The 19784-nt window shown below is 42.1% G+C and overlaps 1 protein-coding gene across 2 annotated transcripts in view; it reads left to right on the top strand.

The window, feature by feature from the left end:
* Positions 1 to 1517: 1517 nt before the first annotated feature.
* The window catches only part of LOC109933412 (DDRGK domain-containing protein 1), an 84771-nt gene continuing 66504 nt past the window's right edge, over positions 1518 to 19784 (top strand). Inside the window, exon 1 of one of the 2 annotated variants that reach the window (XM_048597657.1) lies at positions 1518 to 1658. In XM_048597657.1, the coding sequence (XP_048453614.1) occupies positions 1571 to 1658 (88 nt within the window). In that variant the 5' untranslated portion in view covers positions 1518 to 1570. The remainder of the gene's footprint in view (positions 1659 to 19784) is intronic. The other variant, XM_048597663.1, reaches the window with a different exon arrangement.

Below are 19784 nucleotides of genomic sequence, written 5' to 3'. Positions count from 1 at the left end.
ACCAGGAGACACAATTTAAAAATAAGGGGTTCCCACTAAAGAAACGTATTTTTCAGAGCAGTGTGAGCCTGTGAAATTCTCTTACTCAGAGAACATTGGAAGAGGCAGATAGGTCTAATAGCAACATCTAAGAGGCATTTGGAGACAGATGAATAGGCAGGGAATAGAGGTATACAGATGGGATTCGTTTAGAGTGGCATCGCGGTCGGTGCAGACCGGTGGGCCAAATGGCCTGTTCATGTGCTGTTCTGTTCAATGTTCTTGACTAACAAGGGAGTCAAAGCATGTGGGAGTGTACAGGAAAGTGGAATTGAGGCTGCAATGGATCAGCCATGATCTTATCAACTGGCGGAGCAAACCTGACAAGCTGAATAGTTGAGTCTTCCTCCGCATTTTTACATTTTAATGGTTTTGACCATTTCATGTAGTAGTGAGGTCCTCATTCCAAACACTGAATAAAATAATTTCTTCTGAAATCCTGTATTTCTTACCTGGCAACCGTGACTACACCTTACAGCACCATTTCCAAGTTCCCCACCAAGCTACTCACCATCCCAACTTGGAAATATATTGCCATTCCTTCAGAGCAACTGGGTCAAAGTCCTGGAACTCCCTTCCTCACATTACTGTGAGTGTATCTACACCACATGGACTGCTGTGGTTCAAGAAGGCAGCACACTTTCTCAAGGCAACTTGCGATATGCACCAAAACGCTGGCTCAGCCAGCAATGCCTACATCCCATGGGTGGATAAAACTACAGGCTTCAAAGCACTTTGGAATGTCTCATGATCATAAAGTCCCAAGTTTTGAACACCCTCACAAGTGTAGATATCTTCTCTATGTCTACTCAATTGAACCCCTTCATAATTTTAAATACCAGAATCAGTCTATTTGAAGGAAGAAGCTCCATGTCGAACAGTCAGTCTGATAGCTGTAACCTGTCAGCACAGTGTTAGTAAAAGGACCTGGCTGATCAGTCTGAGAGCACAATGTACCATAATTAAGTGCCAAGGCTGGCCAATTTGAGAGTTATATCCTGTCAGAACAGTGTATGTTGGAGCCTTGGGCTGCTCAGCCTGTCCAATCTTCTCTTAGTACAGCGTATGTAGTAGCTAAGGCTGCTCAGTCTGAGATTCTCTGAGCACAGTGTATATGGGAACCCCGCTCTGCTCAGGCTGAGGCTTTCTCAGCGCCGCGTATGCAGACAGGAGCCCCACTCTGCTCAGCCTGAGTTCTCGGTTTCTCCTCCCTGCCGATTGATGGCGCTCTGAGCAACATTGGGACATTCCTTGCATAGCCCTGAAAAATCTGATTGGATAGGGGGTTTACACTATAAAACAAAGCTTCTTTGAGGGCGAAAAAACAGAACAGTACAGTTGCTGTTGAACAAAAGTTCTGAAATAGAATAGAATATTTCGATGGAGATCGTAAAATGGCTAAAATTTGAGGAGGGTAGGTTTGACAACGAGCCTCCGGCAGTATGCTGCCCCCTTTGCCTGAAGATGAGGAGTAGACTCGCCCGCAGTGCGCCGTGATGTCACGGAGAGGCGTGGCGAAGCTCAGGTAAACATGGATCCCGTGCTATATGTGTTAGCTGCTACCATTATACTGATCCTCATCGTCTTTGCGTCCAGAATAAGACGACATGTGCAGAAAGGTACGAGACTCTACATTCTTGGGGGATATTTGTGTTCGGTTAGAGTTGCGAGCGTAGTGCTGCTGAAAACTGGCGGCACCAGGGCCACCCGCCGGAAGTTCCGCCTCCCACACATCTGATTGGCCAATGAGACCCTTGGCGAAAACGTGGCGCTCACGAAGTAGTCATCCTCGTTGTCAATCATCTCTTTGCACTACGGGCATGAATCCTGTTCTTTATCTATTTGATGAGGATTTTCTTTTCATGTTATTTCTCTCACCTTCCCAAAACGACTTCGAGGTCTGGTCTCAGCGCTCCGGTTCTTTGCTTTGATACAAGATTGTTTGTCTAGTGCTGTGTTGTTTGACCAAGTGTGTGTTTTAGGGAGGAGAAAGATGATTAATTGAGACTGATTCTGTTCTCACCTAAGGGAGAAGGAGCGATCATACATTCTTGTGATTTTTCTATAGCCGTTACTGCTCTATTTTAAATACAAAGGACAATGTGAATGGAAGCTTCGTTCCTAATTAATGACAGAACATTAGGGAGCAGACCTGATGGACTTAATGGGCTAATTTTCCTCCTGTAGGTTATGGTCTTATAAGAACAAGGAACAGAAATAAGCTATTCAGTCCCTCAAGCTCGTCTGCCATTTAACACGATCATGGCTGATCTCAATTGCACTTTCCGGTCCACTTCCCATAAGCCTTTAACCTATTATTAGTAATTGAAAATCTTTCTATCTCTTCATTTAACTTATTCAGTGTCCCCAGACTCTGAATTCTGCAAATTCATGACCCTTCGAGAGCAATAATTTCTCCTCATCTCTGTATTAAATCTGCCACCCTTCAGCCTAAAACAATGACCTGTCATTCTAGATTTAGAGACACTAAGGACTGCAGAGGCTGGAAGCTAGAGCCAATAAATGTGGAGCTGCATCCGGGGAGCAGGGAAGTCAATGTTTTGGGTAGAAACCCTTTGTCAGGACTTGGGAGGGGAGCCCAGAAATAAATAGAGGGATGGGGTGGGTGAGATGGATGTAGGTGGATGCAGGTGGAGGTTTATTGTGGTTGGTCAGTGGGAACGGTGGAGCAGACAGGTGAGTTGGAAGATGGACAGGTTAAAGTGGAGAGATTTTAGAGCTGGTGAAATCAATATTCAGGCTATAAGCTCCCAAGGCAAAATGTCAGGTGTTGTTCTTCCAGTTCACATCTGACAGTGGAAGAGGCCAAGGATGGACATGTCACCGGGGAGAGGGAAGGGGAGTTAAAGTGGATGGCAACTGGAAGATTGGGTTTGTTGGTGCATGTAGAGTGTAGGTGTTCTGTGAACTGGTCCTCGAGTCTGATTTTGGCCTCCCTGATATAAAGGAGACCACATCAGGAGCAACGGATACAGTAGATGAGGTTAGATGAAGTGGAGGTGAATCTCTGCCGGATCTGGAAGGATTGTTTGGGGCCTTGGATGGAGGTGAGAGGGAAGGTGTAGTGGCAGGTGTAACACCTCCTGCGGTTGCAGGGAAAAGTACCGGATTTGGTGGGGAGTGTGGAGCTGATGAAGGAGTTGCGGAGTGAACGGTTCCTGGGGAAAGCAGACAGGGGTGGGGAGGTAAGTATCTTTTTGGTGGGGTACCCGCTGACTCCCACAATTACCTCGACTACACCTCCTCTCACCCACCCTCCTGCAAAAATTCTATTCCATGCTCTCAGTTCCTCTGCCTCCGCCGCATCTGCTCCCAGGATGAGGCGTTCTACTCTTGGACTTCCCAGACATCCTTCTACTTTAGACACCATAGTTTCCCCTGCTCTGTTATTAAGGATGCCCTCAATCAAATCTCCCCCATTTCCCACGCTTGTGCCCTCAAATCCTCCACCTTTAACAACAATAAGCATAGAGTTTCCATAGTCTTCACATACCATCCCGCCAACCTCCGAATACAGCATATCATCCTCTGACATTTTCGCCACCTACAATCAGACACCACCACCACCAGAAAGGTGAAGAAGGGTCCCGACTTGAAACATCAGCTTTCCTGCTCCTCTGATGCTGCCTGGCCTTCTGTATTCCTCCAGCTCCACACTGTGTTATCTCAGACTCCAGCATTGGCAGTTCTTACTATACCTGATATTTTGCCTTGGGAGCTTACAGCCCAATGACCTGAATATTGACTTCACCAGCTTCAAAATCTCTCCACCCCAACGGGTCCATCTTCTGACTCATCTATCTGCTCCACCCTTCCCACTCACCAACCACAGTAACCCCCTACCATCCACCTATCTCCATCCCACCTAACCTCCCCCTCCCCAGTCCTGATGAAGGGTTTTGGCGCAAAACTTTGAATTCCCTGCTCCTTGGATGCTGTCTGACCTGCAATGCTTTTCCAGCTCCACATTCATTGACTCTCATTCTAGAATACCCGACATGAGGAAACATCCTTTTTGCGTCCACTTTGTCAACCCCTTTTTAACTTCTCTTGTACCTCAATTAGGTATCCTCTCATTCTTCTCGACTTTAGCAAGTGTAGGCCTAGTTTTAAGCAGTACTGAGTTACTGCTCATAAGACGAGCGATATCGATTTAAATCATTTTCATAATCTAACATGATTAATATGTCTCTTTTAAATTATAGCTTCAAACTATTTTATTTACACTGGTCAGTTTGTAGATTAAGGAGAATAGTAGCTACCTTAATTCAAATCCTGGGTTCGTTGGTAACAATAGCTGGCTCACCATTTTGCCATAGAGTGTTTATAAAAGGATGTATTATTTTAGTGGTGCTTCCATGACCCTGAAATTTCTCATCTCTGTGGTGAACCTGCCCACAGGAAGGTGAAGAAAGCCCTGCTTACTTTACCTTGACTGAGTTGATGTTTTGAAAAAGCGTTCCAATCCAGCTTTTTTTTTCTGTAACCCTCCAAATGTGTGCTCTTTATATTTTAAGTTTGTTATTTCATGAGATGTCAGTGTTGCTGGTGGGATCAGCATTTGTTTCTGTCTCTATTTGCCCCTGAGAAGGTGGTGGCACCTTGCCTTCTTGAGTATGCATGTCAGATTGCAATTTGAAAGTTCGCGTGGAATCAGCATGCACCATCCTTTTCAAGTAATCTGTTCCAGGTTATGACAACCCTCTGTGTGAAAGAATTCTACCCTCTTCCTAGTTATGTTAACTGCTGCAGTCTCTTGATATGTATGCAGTTTTGTTAAGGAGAGAGTTCCAGGATTTTGACCCAACAACAGTAATGGCATTATAGTTCCAAGTGCAGATGGTGTGTGGCTTGGAGGGGATCTTACAGGTGGTGGTGTTCCCATACATTTGCTGGTCTGGTCCTTCTGGGTAGTAGAGTTTGTCGGTTTGGAAGGAGCTTTCAGAGACGTCTTGGTGAGTTACTGCAGTGCACCTTATAAATTCACCAAAGCTCCTTAGAAAGCACCTTCCAAACCCACACCACTTACATCTAGAAGGATAAGCGCACCACCACCTGCAAGTTCTCCTCCAAGCCACTCCCCATTCTGACTTGGAAGTATATTGCTGATCCTTCACTGTCACCGGGTTAAAATCCTAGAATTCTGTCCCTAGGCATTGTGGGTCAACCTACAACATGTGAACTGCAGTGGTTCAAGAAGACAGCACGCCATCTCCTTCTCAAGAGCAACTCGGGATGGGCAGTAAATGCTGGCCAGCAGAAAAGCCCATGTCCCACGAGTAAATTTAAAAAAAAAACATACACACTGACATTGTGCCTTGGTGATAAATGGGAATGGATTGCATCCACTTCCTTTGATAGTGTGGTAGTGCCACACAACATGAGTCAGAATAGCCTCAACTTGAAAACAGAACTTTGTTTAAAGTCATAGTGATGTACAGCATGGCAACAGACTCTTTGGTCCAATTCGTCCATGCCAACCAGATATCCTTAATTAATCTAGTGCCATTTGCTAGCCTTTGGCCCATATCCCTCTTAAACCTTTCCTGTTCATGTACCTGTCTAGATACCTTTTAAATGTTGTGGTGTTACCAGCCTCCACCATTTCCTCTGGCAGCTCAGTCCACACATGCGTCACCCTCTGTGTGAAAAAGTTACCCCTTAGGTCCCTTTTAAATCTGTACCCTCTTAGCTTAAACCTCTGCCCTTAAACTTTGGACTCCCCAAAGCTGGGGAGGAAACCTTGACTTTTGACCCTATCCATGCCCATCATGATTTCATAAACTCTATAAGGTCACCCCTCAGCCTCTGATGCTCCAGCGAAAATAGCTTCAGCCTATTCAGCTTCTCCCTGTAGGTCAGATTGTCCTGGCAACATCCTTGTAAATCTTTCCTGAACCCTTTCAAGTTTAATGACATCTTTCCTATAGCAGGGAGACCAGAATTGAAAGCAGTATTCCAAAAGTGGCCTAACCACAAGGACTTTGTGTTGGTCACTGTTGCCAATATTGTTACGCCAAATACCTCTGTGGCAGGTGGGTTGGTGAGGACAAGGTTGAATATATTTTCCCTTTTTTTTTGTTGGTTCCTTTACCACCTGTTGCAGACCAAGTCTGGCAGCTTTGCTCTTGAGTTCTCAACAGCTCAGCCGGTAGTGGTACTACTGAGCCTCTCTGTGATGGATATTGAAGTTGCACACCATGCAGTTAGTACTTTCTCCAAAAGGAGTTCTGTCTGATTTTACTTTGTTTAGGTTTTACGTGGTATGATAGGCCATTTCCAGAGTGCAGTTAAGGGTCAACGACAGTGCTGCAGCTTCGTAGTCACATGCAAGTCAGAAAAGTTGAGGATGGCAGATTTCCTTTATAGAATCATGTTAAACATTAGTGAAGCAGATGAAACAAAAACAGAAATTGCTGGAAAAACTCAGCAATCTGGCAGCATCTGTTTGGAAGAAGGGTCACTGAACCTGAAACATTAAATTTGCTTTCTCTTTCACACGTGCTGCCAGACCTGTACTGGACCTAAAGTTGTACTCTTACGCTCAAATCCAAGCTATTTATTTTGAAAGAGACAAGCCATGGTCTGCGAGTATAGATAAGGCGAATGGCAGGTGTCTTTTCCCAAGGGTGGGGGATTTCAAGATTGGGGGCATATTTTTAAGGTAAGCGGAGAAGGATTTTTATAAAGACATGAGGGGCAACATTTTTACACAAAAGAATGGTTTCTGTGTGGAAAGAACTTCCAGAGGAAGTGGTGGATGTTGGTACAGTGATAACATTTAAAAGACATTTGTATAAGTACATGAATAAGAAATATTTGGAGGGATATGGGTCAAGCACAGGCAGGTGGGACTAGTTTAGTTTGGGATTATGGTCGGCATAGACTGGTTGATTTGAAGGGTCTGTTTCTGTGCTGTATGACTGTAGAAGGACCAGGTCATCAGGTACTTGGAATTTCCTCCGAGTTTGTTATTAGACCTAATGACCTCTCAATGGAACTTTTGCATTTTCCCTAATAGCAGCTACCACTAGGCCTCCTTCTCATCCATGGAGTTTTGCTCCAGTCTTGCATAGTTCTCAAGCAACACTGCGTGAGGTTAACTAATGTTTTTATATCTAATGAATGAGAGAGAAGGAGATATTGAATGAGATGTGAGTGACATGGCTGCTTGTATTGATGCAGGTAATTAAAGATGTCCTGGGAAATGTGAGTAAGAAATGTAGAGGCCATGTAGGGTTAGTGATCTAGAAAGTTAGGAGGGAAATGAAAACGAGTGAGGGAAGATGCTGCAGGCAATAGTAAGAGTGGCAGAGCATGAGCCTTGGTGGGTGCAATAGAAATAGAATGAACATGGGACAGTGCAGAGAAGAGTGTGGCAGTTAGCTTGGTGGAGCAGAGGAGGTCATTGACCACTTGCATTGCTGTCCAATTCCCAGGTCAAGGAGACTGTACTGACCCTGGTGGTGACCTCTACCCAGAATGCCAGAGACTGTGGCCTCCTCTCCCAGTCCACCTGGAAAACGGTGCTCCTTCACTGCACCACCCCACTCACCAGAATTTCCAGGTCTATGCCTGAAAATTGATGCTCCATTTTCCCCTTCTCCAAAATGTTCAGAATGACTGCCCTGGTTGTTGATGGCATTTCAAAAGCTGTCCAGTGCTCAACTATTAAATTTGGCATTCGTCACCAGGGAAACTAGCTTTTTGTTAGAGATACCTGGTGAATAGTGAGTTGTAGTAATATGGGGCTAGAGTAAAGTGAGCAGGGCGTCATAGGGACAAGTAGGTAGTTAATGAGGTGACTGTAGTGAGATGTGAGAGATTTAGCCAGGCCTTGCAGGCCTTTAAAACAACTCTCAAGACCTTCAAAACTTTTGATGAAACTGACACTTGGACAAAGCTTTTTTTTGTATTTTACAGTGTTCAAATTTTTTTAAGCTAAGTGCAGACATGCTCAGATACTGAAAGTTCTGTAACAAAAACAAAGTTGCTGGAAAAGCTCAGCAGGTCTGGCAGCATCTGTGGAGGAGAAAACAGAGTTAACGTTTCGGGTCCGGTGACCCTTCCTCAGAACTGATGGTGGCTGGGAAAACGTCAGTTTATATGCAGAAAATAGGGAGGTGGATGGGGTAGGGAGTAAACGATAGGATAGAGCCCAAAGAGAGAGAGAGAGAGAGAGAGAGAGACAGTTGGACAGACAAAGGATTTGCTAACGATCAGGCTGGGAGGGTGAATAGTTGTTAATGGAGACTGTTAGTGACTAACAACAGGGGGTGTGTAGTGGCAGGCTATGTGGTAACAAGGCCTGGTGTGTGGGGAGGGGGGCTGGGACATGGGAGAGTTTAGGCCCTAAAATTATTGAACTCAATATTGAGGGCTGTAGGGTCCCCAAGCTGAAAATGAGGTGGTGTTCCTCCAGCTTGCGCTGGGCTTCACTGGAACACTGAAGCAAGCCGGAGACCGAGATGTTGGCCAGGGAGCAAGGTGGTGCATTGAAATGGCAGGCAACAGGTAGTTCAGGGTCTTTTTTGCGAGCAGAACGTAGATGTTCTGCGAAGCGGTCGCCAAGTCTACGCTTCATTTCCCCAGTGTAGAGGAGACCACATTGTGAGCAGCGAATGCAGTAGACTAGATTCTTGGAAGTGCAGGTGAAGTGTTGCTTTACCTGGAAGGTATGTTTGGGCCCTCGGATACTGGGGAGAGAGGAGGTAAATGGGCAGGTATTCACCCCCCCAGCCTGATTGTTAGCAAATCCTCTGTCTGTCCAACTGTCTTTCTCTTTGGGCTCTATCCTATCGTTTACTCCCTATTTTCTGCATAGAAACTGACGTTTTCCCAGCCACCATCAGTTCTGAGGAAGGGTCACCCGACCCGAAACATTAACTCTGTTTTCTCCTCCACAGATGCTGCCAGACCTGCTGAGCTTTTCCAGCAATTTTGTTTTTCTTCCTGATTTACAGCATCCGCAGTTCTTTTGGTTTTTATTTACTGAAAGTTCTGTGTTTTAGGAATGCAGCAACAGACTTGGGGGTTCTCTGTGGGCACTGGCTGCCTTTACAATACTTACTTGATTTTTTTTTACCAAACTGATTTTTTTTCAGTTTCATTGTAACCAATCTTAACTAACTGTGGTGATGTTTGCACCAGGGGAATTGTGTGGTTTCAGAGCAAATACTTCAATTCTTGGACACATCATTTTTCAATATTTCACTGTGTGTTATTTAAAAGCAAAATGCAAGCATAGTTGGAAGAATCTAAATATAAAAATATTGTGTAAATTGGAAGGCCCTAATAGCTTTGTACTCCTTTTGACCCATAATTTACAGGTGTTTTAAACTATTTATTTTTTAATGTAATCTGTGCCACACACACAGTGAAAAGAACATGCTTCAAAGGCTGAGCTAGGAGATTGACTAATTATTAATACAGCTAAAATCATTTTGAAACAATGAGGGGGATAAATGATGTAACTTCTTGGTTTGCGGGAGGGTGATTGTATTGTGCCATTTGAGAGAATGACTCCAGTGCTCCATCATGGAAACTTGTTCTTTCTCAATCACTATGCCATTTTGTAGTGGTGGTAATTCAAGAAATAGGAAATATGTAATGATGCCATGATGTATTTCATTTTAGTGCAGATACTAACTTTGTCAGGTTTTCTTGGAAGCATATTTTTGAGTCAATATGTAAATTTGAGTAATTTGTGAACCTACCGGGATTCTTGTGCATTATCAGTAATGGCATTTTAACACCGAGGATGGTAGAGAAAGAAGTTTAATCTGTTACAATATGTCAGTCAGGCTAATGGTTTGATACATTGTTGCTTAGGTTGGGTGAGGTAACCCAACATTACTGTAACAATTGACCTTGATAAAGAGCTTATTATTACTACCATTTGCTGGCACAGTCAAGAACATTTAAATTCAAACACCGCATCAGTTCTCTGAGTGCATAGCTATTTGGTGAAATTGGGAGAAAGATCAAGATAGATGTTGAAAAGGTAGAAAAATTCTAATGCTGCTTTATGAAAATCTGTTTTTCAATATTAGCACACCTTTACATCTTTTCTACAATTTTTAGTTAAATGTCGTAAACACAAGGAGGCAAAGTTGTAAAAGCCATGAATAATATAGACAATTGGTTCCTTTGATAGTTGTATATCTACATAAATACTTGAACTAGGTATGTTAATTGCCCTCCTATTTAGCATTTTTGAATATTTCTTGCATGAAAATAAACGATGAATTTTGTTTATAAATACAGTTCTGTGCCATGAATGACATAATGTGATTACTATAAAAGTTAAAATAAAAACTGAGAAGGAGTAGAAGGCACAGATCGACTGTACCCTCAAAGGAAATGAATTAGATTTTGAATAATTAAATATCGTTTTATTTTTAATATTAATTAAGCTGGTAATTTCTTTCAGATTTTTCTTACTTTCTCACCCAGGTTGATAGCGTTGTTAAGAAGGCGTACAGTATGTTAGGTTTTATTGGTAGAGGGATTGAGTTTCGGAGCCATGAGGTCATGTTGCAGCTGTACAAAACTCTGGTGCGGCCGCACTTGGAGTATTGCGTACAGTTCTGGTCACCGCATTATAGGAAGGATGTGGAAGCATTGGAAAGGGTGCAGAGGAGATTTACCAGGATGTTGCCTGGTATGGAGGGAAGGTCTTATGAGGAAAGGCTGAGGGTCTTGAGGCTGTTTTCGTTAGAGAGAAGAAGGTTAAGAGGTGACTTGATAGAGACATACAAGATGATCAGAGGATTAGATAGGGTGGACAGTGGGAGCCTTTTTCCTCGGATGGTGATGGCTAGCACGAGGGGACATAGCTTTAAATTGAGGGGTGATAGATATAGGACAGATGTCAGAGGTAGGTTCTTTACTCAGAGAGTAGTAAGGGCGTGGAATGCCCTGCCTGCAAAAATAGTAGACTCGCCCACTTTAAGGGCATTTAAATGGTCATTGGATAAACATATGGATGATAATGGAATAGTTTAGGTTAGATGGGCTTCAGATTGGTTTTCACAGATCGGCGCAACATCGAGGGCCGAAGGGCCTGTACTGCGCTGTAATGTTCTATGTTCTATGTTTATTTGATGTTAGAATTGTGCACAATTCTAACATTACTGCTACTTTTGCACAACTCAGGAAAACAGCTCAAAAGCAAAACAAACTTAAAAATTCTTGCCCTTTTGCTTATTGTTTCACCGATTGAAGTTGGGTAAGATGAGGATCAAGATTACTAAGCTTTTCTTCAGAAAAATGATTGCAAACATTTAACTGATGTCCATAAACACACTTTCTCCCTGCTTGTTCTCACTGTTCATCTCAAACATTCCTGTTAGTTCAATTTGATTCTGACTGTGATGTGAAATTCGAGTATCAACTCTCATTACTAACTTCAGGCCTGGTTATCACAGCTGATTTCAAATAATCGTTCTCGTATTTAACTCTTCTGAATTGACTGGGATTTAAATCTATGGTAGCCTGGATTGAATTTGGTTGAAAGTTCTCATTTATATATCAAAATAAAACGGCGGTGTTGGAAACCCGAAACAAAAGTACCTGTAGAGAGAAAGCCGAGTTAATGTTTTGAGTCCAGTGACCCTTTTTCAGAACTCAAGAAGCCACTGGACTCGAAACGTTAACTCTGCTTTCTCTTCACAGATGTTGCCAGACCTGTTGAGTTTCTCCAGTAATTTTTTTTTGTTTCTCATTTAAATATCAGTTGGATAATGTATGCAGGATGTCTGTCTGAAGCGTCCTTTTGCTGATGTATGCATTTAAAATAATTTTTCCTCTTTCATTTTTAAAGAGAATTCCTGCCCTGAAAATTCTCCCTCCTATATGTGTTGAATTCATGGAGGTTGCAGTTTTACAGACCTTGTCTTTTATTACCTGATAACAGTTGACTGAAGATTATTTTGTGATTACTGATTTTATTTGAACTCACATTGGTATAGTTTGAAGAATGAAGGGTATGTAGAGGGTTGTAGTACTAAAGATGGTTTCCAAGGCCAGACCATAGAAAAATTATTTCGTGAAAGTATAGCTTTTGTATCCAATGTTTTGTGGAACAGAGCTGATGAAGGTTGGTGATATCATAGGAACAAAAGTCATTTCTTTCTTTGTATCTGTTCTGTCATCTTGAGATCCCGGCTGGCCTGCAGCCTCATCCTATATGTGTGTCTTTGCCTTAGTCTTTACTTCAATGGCTGTTCAATCCTTTACAAATGGACACAGCCCAAAGCAAAAAGATAACGCTGTAAAGTACTTAATACGAAAGTACTATATGTATAATGTTTTAATAATGCTTTGCTACTCTAATCTGACCTTTTTTTTTAAAAAGACGGCTGTTTCACTGAGATAATTGATCATGAGACAGGCCCAACAAACCAGAAATAAAGGACAGGTGTGACACTACCAACATTCTGGTATATGAACTGCTTCTGCTGTAGTTAAGGCTTGGATATATATGCCATTTGCAGGAAATTATTATACGGATCATACCCAATGCAAACAGCCATTGGTCAAATTCAGTATTAAAAGCACCTACTCACGTTTAGACATTTAACAGGGTTAAAGGAGATTATTACTTTGATACTTAAAAAAAACTTCTCTGACATAATTTCTATTACAATAGAATATGTGGGAATAGAAATCCTCAATTGAATGTGACATTTTCAGGAAGATAAAAATCCAGTATCATTAAATCATACAAGGAAGCATGTTAGAGCTTCCATTATGATACAATGTAAACAAAACTGACAATTTTGCCATGATTCTTGGAATCAAACTAAGAAGAGGCTAATATTAACACAAGTACTGGAAGTACTCAGCAGATCAGACAGGTATTATAATGGCACTAATTGCAGAAGTCCACATTGAATATACTGAAATGCATGGCAACAACTGGCTCCCACTTCCTCTCCATCCAGAAGTAAATATGAAACTCTACGAGCTAGCCAAAGTCCATTAGTGAGAATAAAAGCATTTTTGAAAGCTTCTGGCGTGAACACCCTGTCAGCAGCCCATGCAAGACTACATTTTCTACTGTTATTTCTTAATAATGAACCACGATTTTTCTTTTCTCCCTCTGTCTTGCTGTTTCTGGTGGAGAAATTGTTTTGTGCATTCTTTAAAAATTCTCTACAAACTACACCTCCTCCCCCAAGGGTCATGTTCGACCTCTGAACTGCTGTCTTGATGTCATTCAAGATTATGCTCACCACACTTCCCGAGTATGAAGATTGTTTGTTTGTTTGTTTGTTTGTTTTTGTTTTTTTTATTCTCTCTTCCTCTCTCTGGTTCTCCTATCCATTTCTGTTGTTAACCTCAAATATTTAATCAAATAGCCCATCTACTTGCTCTGTTCCAGGGAATGCAACCCTAGTTTCAGTACTTGCACACCTCAATTTAACTGTTATATTCCAGATGTCTTTCTGGTAAATTTGTGCTGATCTCTCCAAAATCAGTATGACCCACCCACCCCAAAAAATGTGGTGCCAAGAAATTTCGAGCATGCCAAGTTGCTCAAGCCAAAGTTTTTCGCAGCTGAAACATGTCTTTTATCCTCTAAACATAAAGACCAGGGTTCTATTAGCCATTTTTGACATTTTTTAAAATTTGATATTTTAAGGACTTCATACCTGAACCCCCAGATTTATTTGACTCTCTATTGTTTTTAGCTTTTCACCATTTAATAAGTTTCTTAACATTGAGTGGGCATAAAAGTGACAGATGGAATACAATGTGGGAAAGTGTGAGGTTATACACTTAGGTAGGAGGAATAGAGGTGTAGACTATTTTCTAAATGGGGAAAGGCTGCTGAAATCTGAAGCACAAAGGGACTTAGAAGTCTTTGTTCAGATTTTCTTAACCTTAACATGTACGTTTGGTTGGCAGCTAGGAAGGCAAATGCAATGTTAGCATTCATTTGAAGAGGATTGGAATACAAAAACAGAGATTTACTGCAGAGATTGTGTGAGGCTCTGGTCAGACTGCATTTGGAATATTGAGAACAGTTTGGGCCCTGTATATAAGGATGGATGTGCTCATTTTGGAGAGGGTCTGGAGGAGATTTACAAGAATGATCTCTGGGATGAAGGTCTTGCCATATTAGAAGCAGTTGTACTCTGAGTTTAGAAGGATGAGGAAAACTTACAGAATACTGAGAGTCCTGAATAGAGCGGACATGGAGAAGATGTTTCCACTCTTAGGAGAGACTAGGACCTGAGGGCACAGCCTCAGAGTGAAGAGACAACTCTTTAGCACTGAGATGAAGGGACTAAAGAGACTAAAGCTTTCTTCAGTCAGAGGGTGGTTAATCTGTGGAACTTATTGCTGCAGAAGGGTGTATTTAAGATAGAGATAGGTTCCTGATTAGTAAGGGGATCAAGGGTTATTGGGAGAAGGTAGGAGAATGGGCTGAGAAAAATATCAGCCGTTATCGAATGATAGAGAGACTCGTGGGTTAAATAGCCTAAATTTTATGATCTTTGTGTTAGATCACAATTCCTTCATTGTTGCTGAGTCAAAATTTTGGACCACTCAAGTAGCACTGTAGGTATAACTATACCTCACAGACAGCAGTGGTTTACCATCACCTTCTTGAGGGCAATTAAGGATTGGTAATAAATTCTGGCCTAAACAGTAGCACCCATGTACTGTGAAGGAATTTTTTAAAAAGAAAGTCACTTTGTTCTACCCTTGTTAGGTGAATAATGTTATATGTGCCACAGTTTTGCCCATTCACTAAAGCTTTCAATATCTTTTTATGATATTGTGCTTCCACATACATACCTTCACTGCCACCTATCATTGTGTCATGAGAAAATTTTGATATGTACCTTTTTCTATTCCATTACCTAAGTCAGTGAATAGTTGAGGGCTCAACACAAATGTCTTTTAGATGCTACTAGTCACATTTTAACAATTAGAATACTTATCTACACTGTCTTCTGATTAACCAATTAACTAACCAGGTAATTTATTCATTGATCCTTTAAGTTAGTTAACAGTCTCTTATGGGGGACATTATTAAATGTCTGTCTCACAAAATAAACTCCATAGACATACTCTGTCCAGTACTTTAATCTCCTGAGCCAAAAAACAAATTCAACCAGGTTTGTCAGGTAAGATCTGTCCTTTACAAATCCAAGCCACCTTGCAAGTCAGCTGAAAATTTTCAAGGTGTTTGATCACTATATCCATAACATATCCAAAGTACTGTTGCTACTTTGAGTGATAATTAAAGTGTGGCAGGAAGGGATAGAAAAGATACATAGAATGCAGCGTAAAATAGAACCAACGTGTGTAATAAAGCTAAAAAGTCAAAGGTTAAGGGAGTTGAAAGCTTTGATGAACTGGCATAAAAACTGAGTTGAGGGCCGGGGCAGATCAACCATAATCTTATTGAATAGCAGGGCAGGCATGAGGGCCCAAATGGCTCACTTCTGCTCCTGTTTTTTATGTTTTTATGTAGCTACTCCTGCTAGGAGATCTGCTGTCATTGTATGCTACACTTGCCTGAATGGCATTCTCGCATCCATTGCAGCTTGTCTGCAACCAGTCTGTGACATGTCATTCAATTATGCCTTTCATCTGTCCTTTTACTTTGCTTGTGATCCGTAATTATTAGAGTGTAGCAATTACCTGACAATAAATATAATGTGAAGTGCTCTCTAGTCCCCTGGTCTTCTTCTCTCCTTTTTCCTTAAACTCTGGAGTGATGCATGCAGTTTCCCAATCTAAGAGAGGTGTTCCAAAATTAAGACTCCTTTGGAAAATTAATACCCCTACTTTTAATAAAGCCCTGAGATATGATTCTTCTGGTTCTAAGGATTTGTATGCTTCAATTGCTATTTTCTTTATTGGTATTTTGTTCTGATTTGAATATTAGTTTCTACTGACATTTTAAAAAAAAGGAAAGCCTTAGTCTACCGACTGATATCACCAGGCTGGTTAGATGGGCTGAACAGTGGAAATGGAATTAAATCCCAAACAGTGTGTAGTAGTGCTGTTTGGGAGGACTAAGAAGGCAAGGGAGTACATAGTGAATAGTTGGAGCCTAGAAAGTACAGAGGATCGGAAGGATCAGATATTGTTCATGGACCCTTGAAAGCATTTGACACCTAGATGAGGTGGTTAAGAAGGCAAATGGCATACTTGCCTTTATTAGTCAAGGCAATGAACTAAATAACAGAGATGATGATAAAACTGTATATGATAGTTAGGCTTCAGCTGCAGTACTGTACGCAATTCTGGTTGCCACATTAAATGAAGGAAGTGATTGTGTTAGAGAGGGTGCAGATTATAATTACAAGGATGTTGCTCGTGCTGGAGCGATTCTGCTATGAAGAAGGGTTGGATGAGCTGATGTTGTTTTCCTGAGGGGGAATCTGATTGAGGTGTACAAGGTTTTGAAGGGTGTAAACAGGGAGAAACATTTCCCTCTAGTGGAGGGGTCATTAACCAGGGAGCACAATGTTAAGGTAAGGAACAGAGGATCTGAGGAAAACTTCATTCACCTAGAAGGTTAGGGGTATCTGAGACCCGCTGCCTGAAAGGGTGGTGGTGGTGGTGGTGATGGAAGCCCTCAAGACATTCAAGAACTATTTAGATGAACACTTGATATGTCGACGATTTCAATGCTACAGGCTAAGTGCAGGAAAATGAGAACAGAATAGATCAATGTTTGATGACTGGTGCAAACATAATGGGCTGAAAGGTTTCTTCCCATGCTGCAAAAGCTATGACCCTTTTAAAGTGAAGAGGAGCAGGCAAGATGAGGACCCTGAGACATCTACTCAGCATCACCGAGATGAGTGGACAGTGTGAGAACCCGGAGACAGGCAGTCTGCATCACTGAGACCGTTGGGTGAAGTGAGGGCCAATACTTTAGGTGTAAGATGAGCAATTTGACATCATAAAACCAGAGAGAGTACAAGTGAGAGGTTGAGCTCGTCAGAGTGGCGGCTAACACCATCCAACCCCCTGCCAATATTTACAAAGGCTGATAAAAGTGAAGTCCAGGTAAGGCGGGGATCTGATTGGTTGGTAGTCAGTTGTTTTTCTCTGCTTTAAAGCTGGATTAAAGAAAGGTAAAAGTTCTAGCTTTCCTTAAAATATTCTTTCAAATAGTTTTTATTTAAACTGACGTTATGGCAGAGTAACTCAATCTTGTGTATTGCATGGCCTGCAGTATGTTGGAAGTCTTGAATACTCCTCATCTTCTGGATAATCACATTTGTAGGAAGTGCCATTGGTTTGATCAGACTGAGTGCCATGTTTCAGAGCTGGAGACACTGTAGTGCATGTTATGTGGTGTTGGAGAAGGGTTTTAAAGAGGAGTCTTAGTCCTGTGTTTAGTAGCACAAATTGATCGTTATTCAGAGCACCTTTACCACACGTGTGAGAGAGGCCAGAGACCGCTCCGAATCTGACTTTCATGTGGAGCCCAGTTGCCCTCTTAATCACAGCTCAGGTTGGAGGAGAGGTCTTTAGGGGATTCTAACTTTCCCAACAAAGTACATAATTGTGTTAGCATAATTACATGTAGCATTGATGTTATTGTTCCATCCCTTTTAATCTATACATCCAATCCTGTAAACACCCAATCAATGATAGACACCGGATAAATCTAGGTTCTGCCATGATCTTATGCCTCTCACTCGTCCTTGGGATCTTTCAATGCATCTCATAGAATCATAGAGTTATACAGCATGGAAACAGACCCTTCAGTCCAAGTCGTCCACACTGACCAGATATCCTAAATTAATCTAGTCCCATTTGCCATCACTTGGCCCATATCCTTCTAAACCCTTCCTATTCATATACCCATCCAGATGTCTTTTAAATGTTGTTATTGTACCAGCCTCCACCACTTCCTCTGGCAACTCATTCTATACACGCACTATCCTCTGCGTGAAAAGCCAGGGACCTGGGTTCAGTTCCAGCTTTGGGCAACTGTATGTGTAGAGTTTGCATGTTCTCCCTGTCTCTGTGTGGGTTTTGTCCGGATGCTCCAGTTTCCTCCCACAGTCCATAGCTGCACAGCTTGGGTGGATTGGCCATGCTAGATTGCCCATAGTGTTCAGGGATGTGTAGGTTAGGCAGGTTAGCCATGGGAAATGCAAGGTTACAGGGATGGGGTGGGGGGTGGCAGGGCAAGTCTGGGTGGGATGCAGTTTGGAGGGTCGGATGGACCTGTTGGGCCAAATGGCCTGTTTCCACATTGTAGGGATTCTGTTTTAAAAAAAACGGTTGCTCCATAGATCCCTTTTAAATCTTTCCCCTCTCTCCTTAAATCTATGCCCTCAAGGTTTGAACTCCCCCACCCCAGGGAAAAAATCTTGTCTATTTACCCTATCCGTGCCCCTCGTGATTTTATAAACTCCAGGGAAAATAACCCCAGCTTATTCAGCCTCTCCCTATAGCTCAAACCCTGTGGCAGCATCCTTTTATAAATCTTTTCTGAACCCTTTCAAGTTTCACAACATCTTCCCTATTGCAGGGTGACGAGAATTGCATGCAGTATTCCAAAAGTAGCCTAACCAATGTCTTGTACAGTCGCAGCATGACCTCACAACTCCTATATTCAATGCACTGACCAATAAAAGCAGGCACATCAAACGCCATCTTCACTATCCTAGATACCTGCACCTCCACTTTCAAGGAGCTATAAACCTGCAGCCCAAGGTCTCTTTATGTTCAGCAACACTCCCCACATCTTACTATTAAGTGTATAAGTCCTGCCCTGATTTGCCTTCCTAAAATGCAACATCTCACATTTATCTAAATTAAACTCCCATCTGCCGCCTCTTGCGCCATTGGCCCATCTGATCAAGGTCTAGTTGTTCTGAGGTAACCTTCTTCGCTGTCCACTACACCTCCGAATTTGGTGTGATCCCCAAACTTACTAACCATAACTCTGATGTTCATATCCAAATCGTTTATATAAATGATGAAAAGCAGTGGATCCAGCACCGATCTTTGTGGCACACTGCTGGTCATAGGCCTCCAGTCTGAAAAGCAACACTCCTCCACCACTCTCTGTCTTCTACCTTCGAGCCAGTTCTGTATCCAAATAGTTATTGCTTCCTGTATTCCATGTGATCTGACCTCGCTAACCAGTCTACCATGAGGAACCTTGTGAATGCCTTGCTGAAGTACATGTAGATCATGTCAGTTTCTCTGCCCTCATCAACTCTCTTTGTTACTTTTTCAAAAAACTCCAAGTTAGTGAAACACAATTTCCCACGCACAAAGCCATATTGACTATCCCTCCAACAATTTACACACCACCAATGTCAGGCTCACTGGTCTATAGTTCCCTGGCTTTTCCTTACCATCTTTCTTAAATTGTGCCACCACGTTAGCCAACCTCCAGTCTTCTGGCACTTCACCTGTGGCTACCAGCAATCACTTTCCTACCTTCCCACAGAGTTCTAGTGTAGACCTAATCGGGTCCAGAGAATTTATCCACCTTTGTTTTAAGATTTCAGCACCACCTCCTCTGTAATATGGACATTTTTCAAGATGTCGCTATTTATTTCCCCACGTTCTCTATCTTCCTCCACAGTAAACACTGATGCAAAATACTCATGTAGTATCTCCCATCTCTTGCAGTTCCACACAGGCAGCCTTGCTGATCTTTAAGACTCATTAATTTTCTTGCAATGCATCTCATTAATTTACATTCTAACCCTTGCAGT

The sequence above is a fragment of the Rhincodon typus genome, chromosome 1 (assembly GCF_021869965.1).
Source record: "Rhincodon typus isolate 14 chromosome 1, sRhiTyp1.1, whole genome shotgun sequence".
In the NCBI taxonomy this organism is placed as follows: Eukaryota; Metazoa; Chordata; class Chondrichthyes; order Orectolobiformes; family Rhincodontidae; genus Rhincodon; species Rhincodon typus.
The sequence above is the reverse complement of the archived record's forward strand: the minus strand, read 5'-3'. Positions and strand labels throughout refer to the sequence as shown.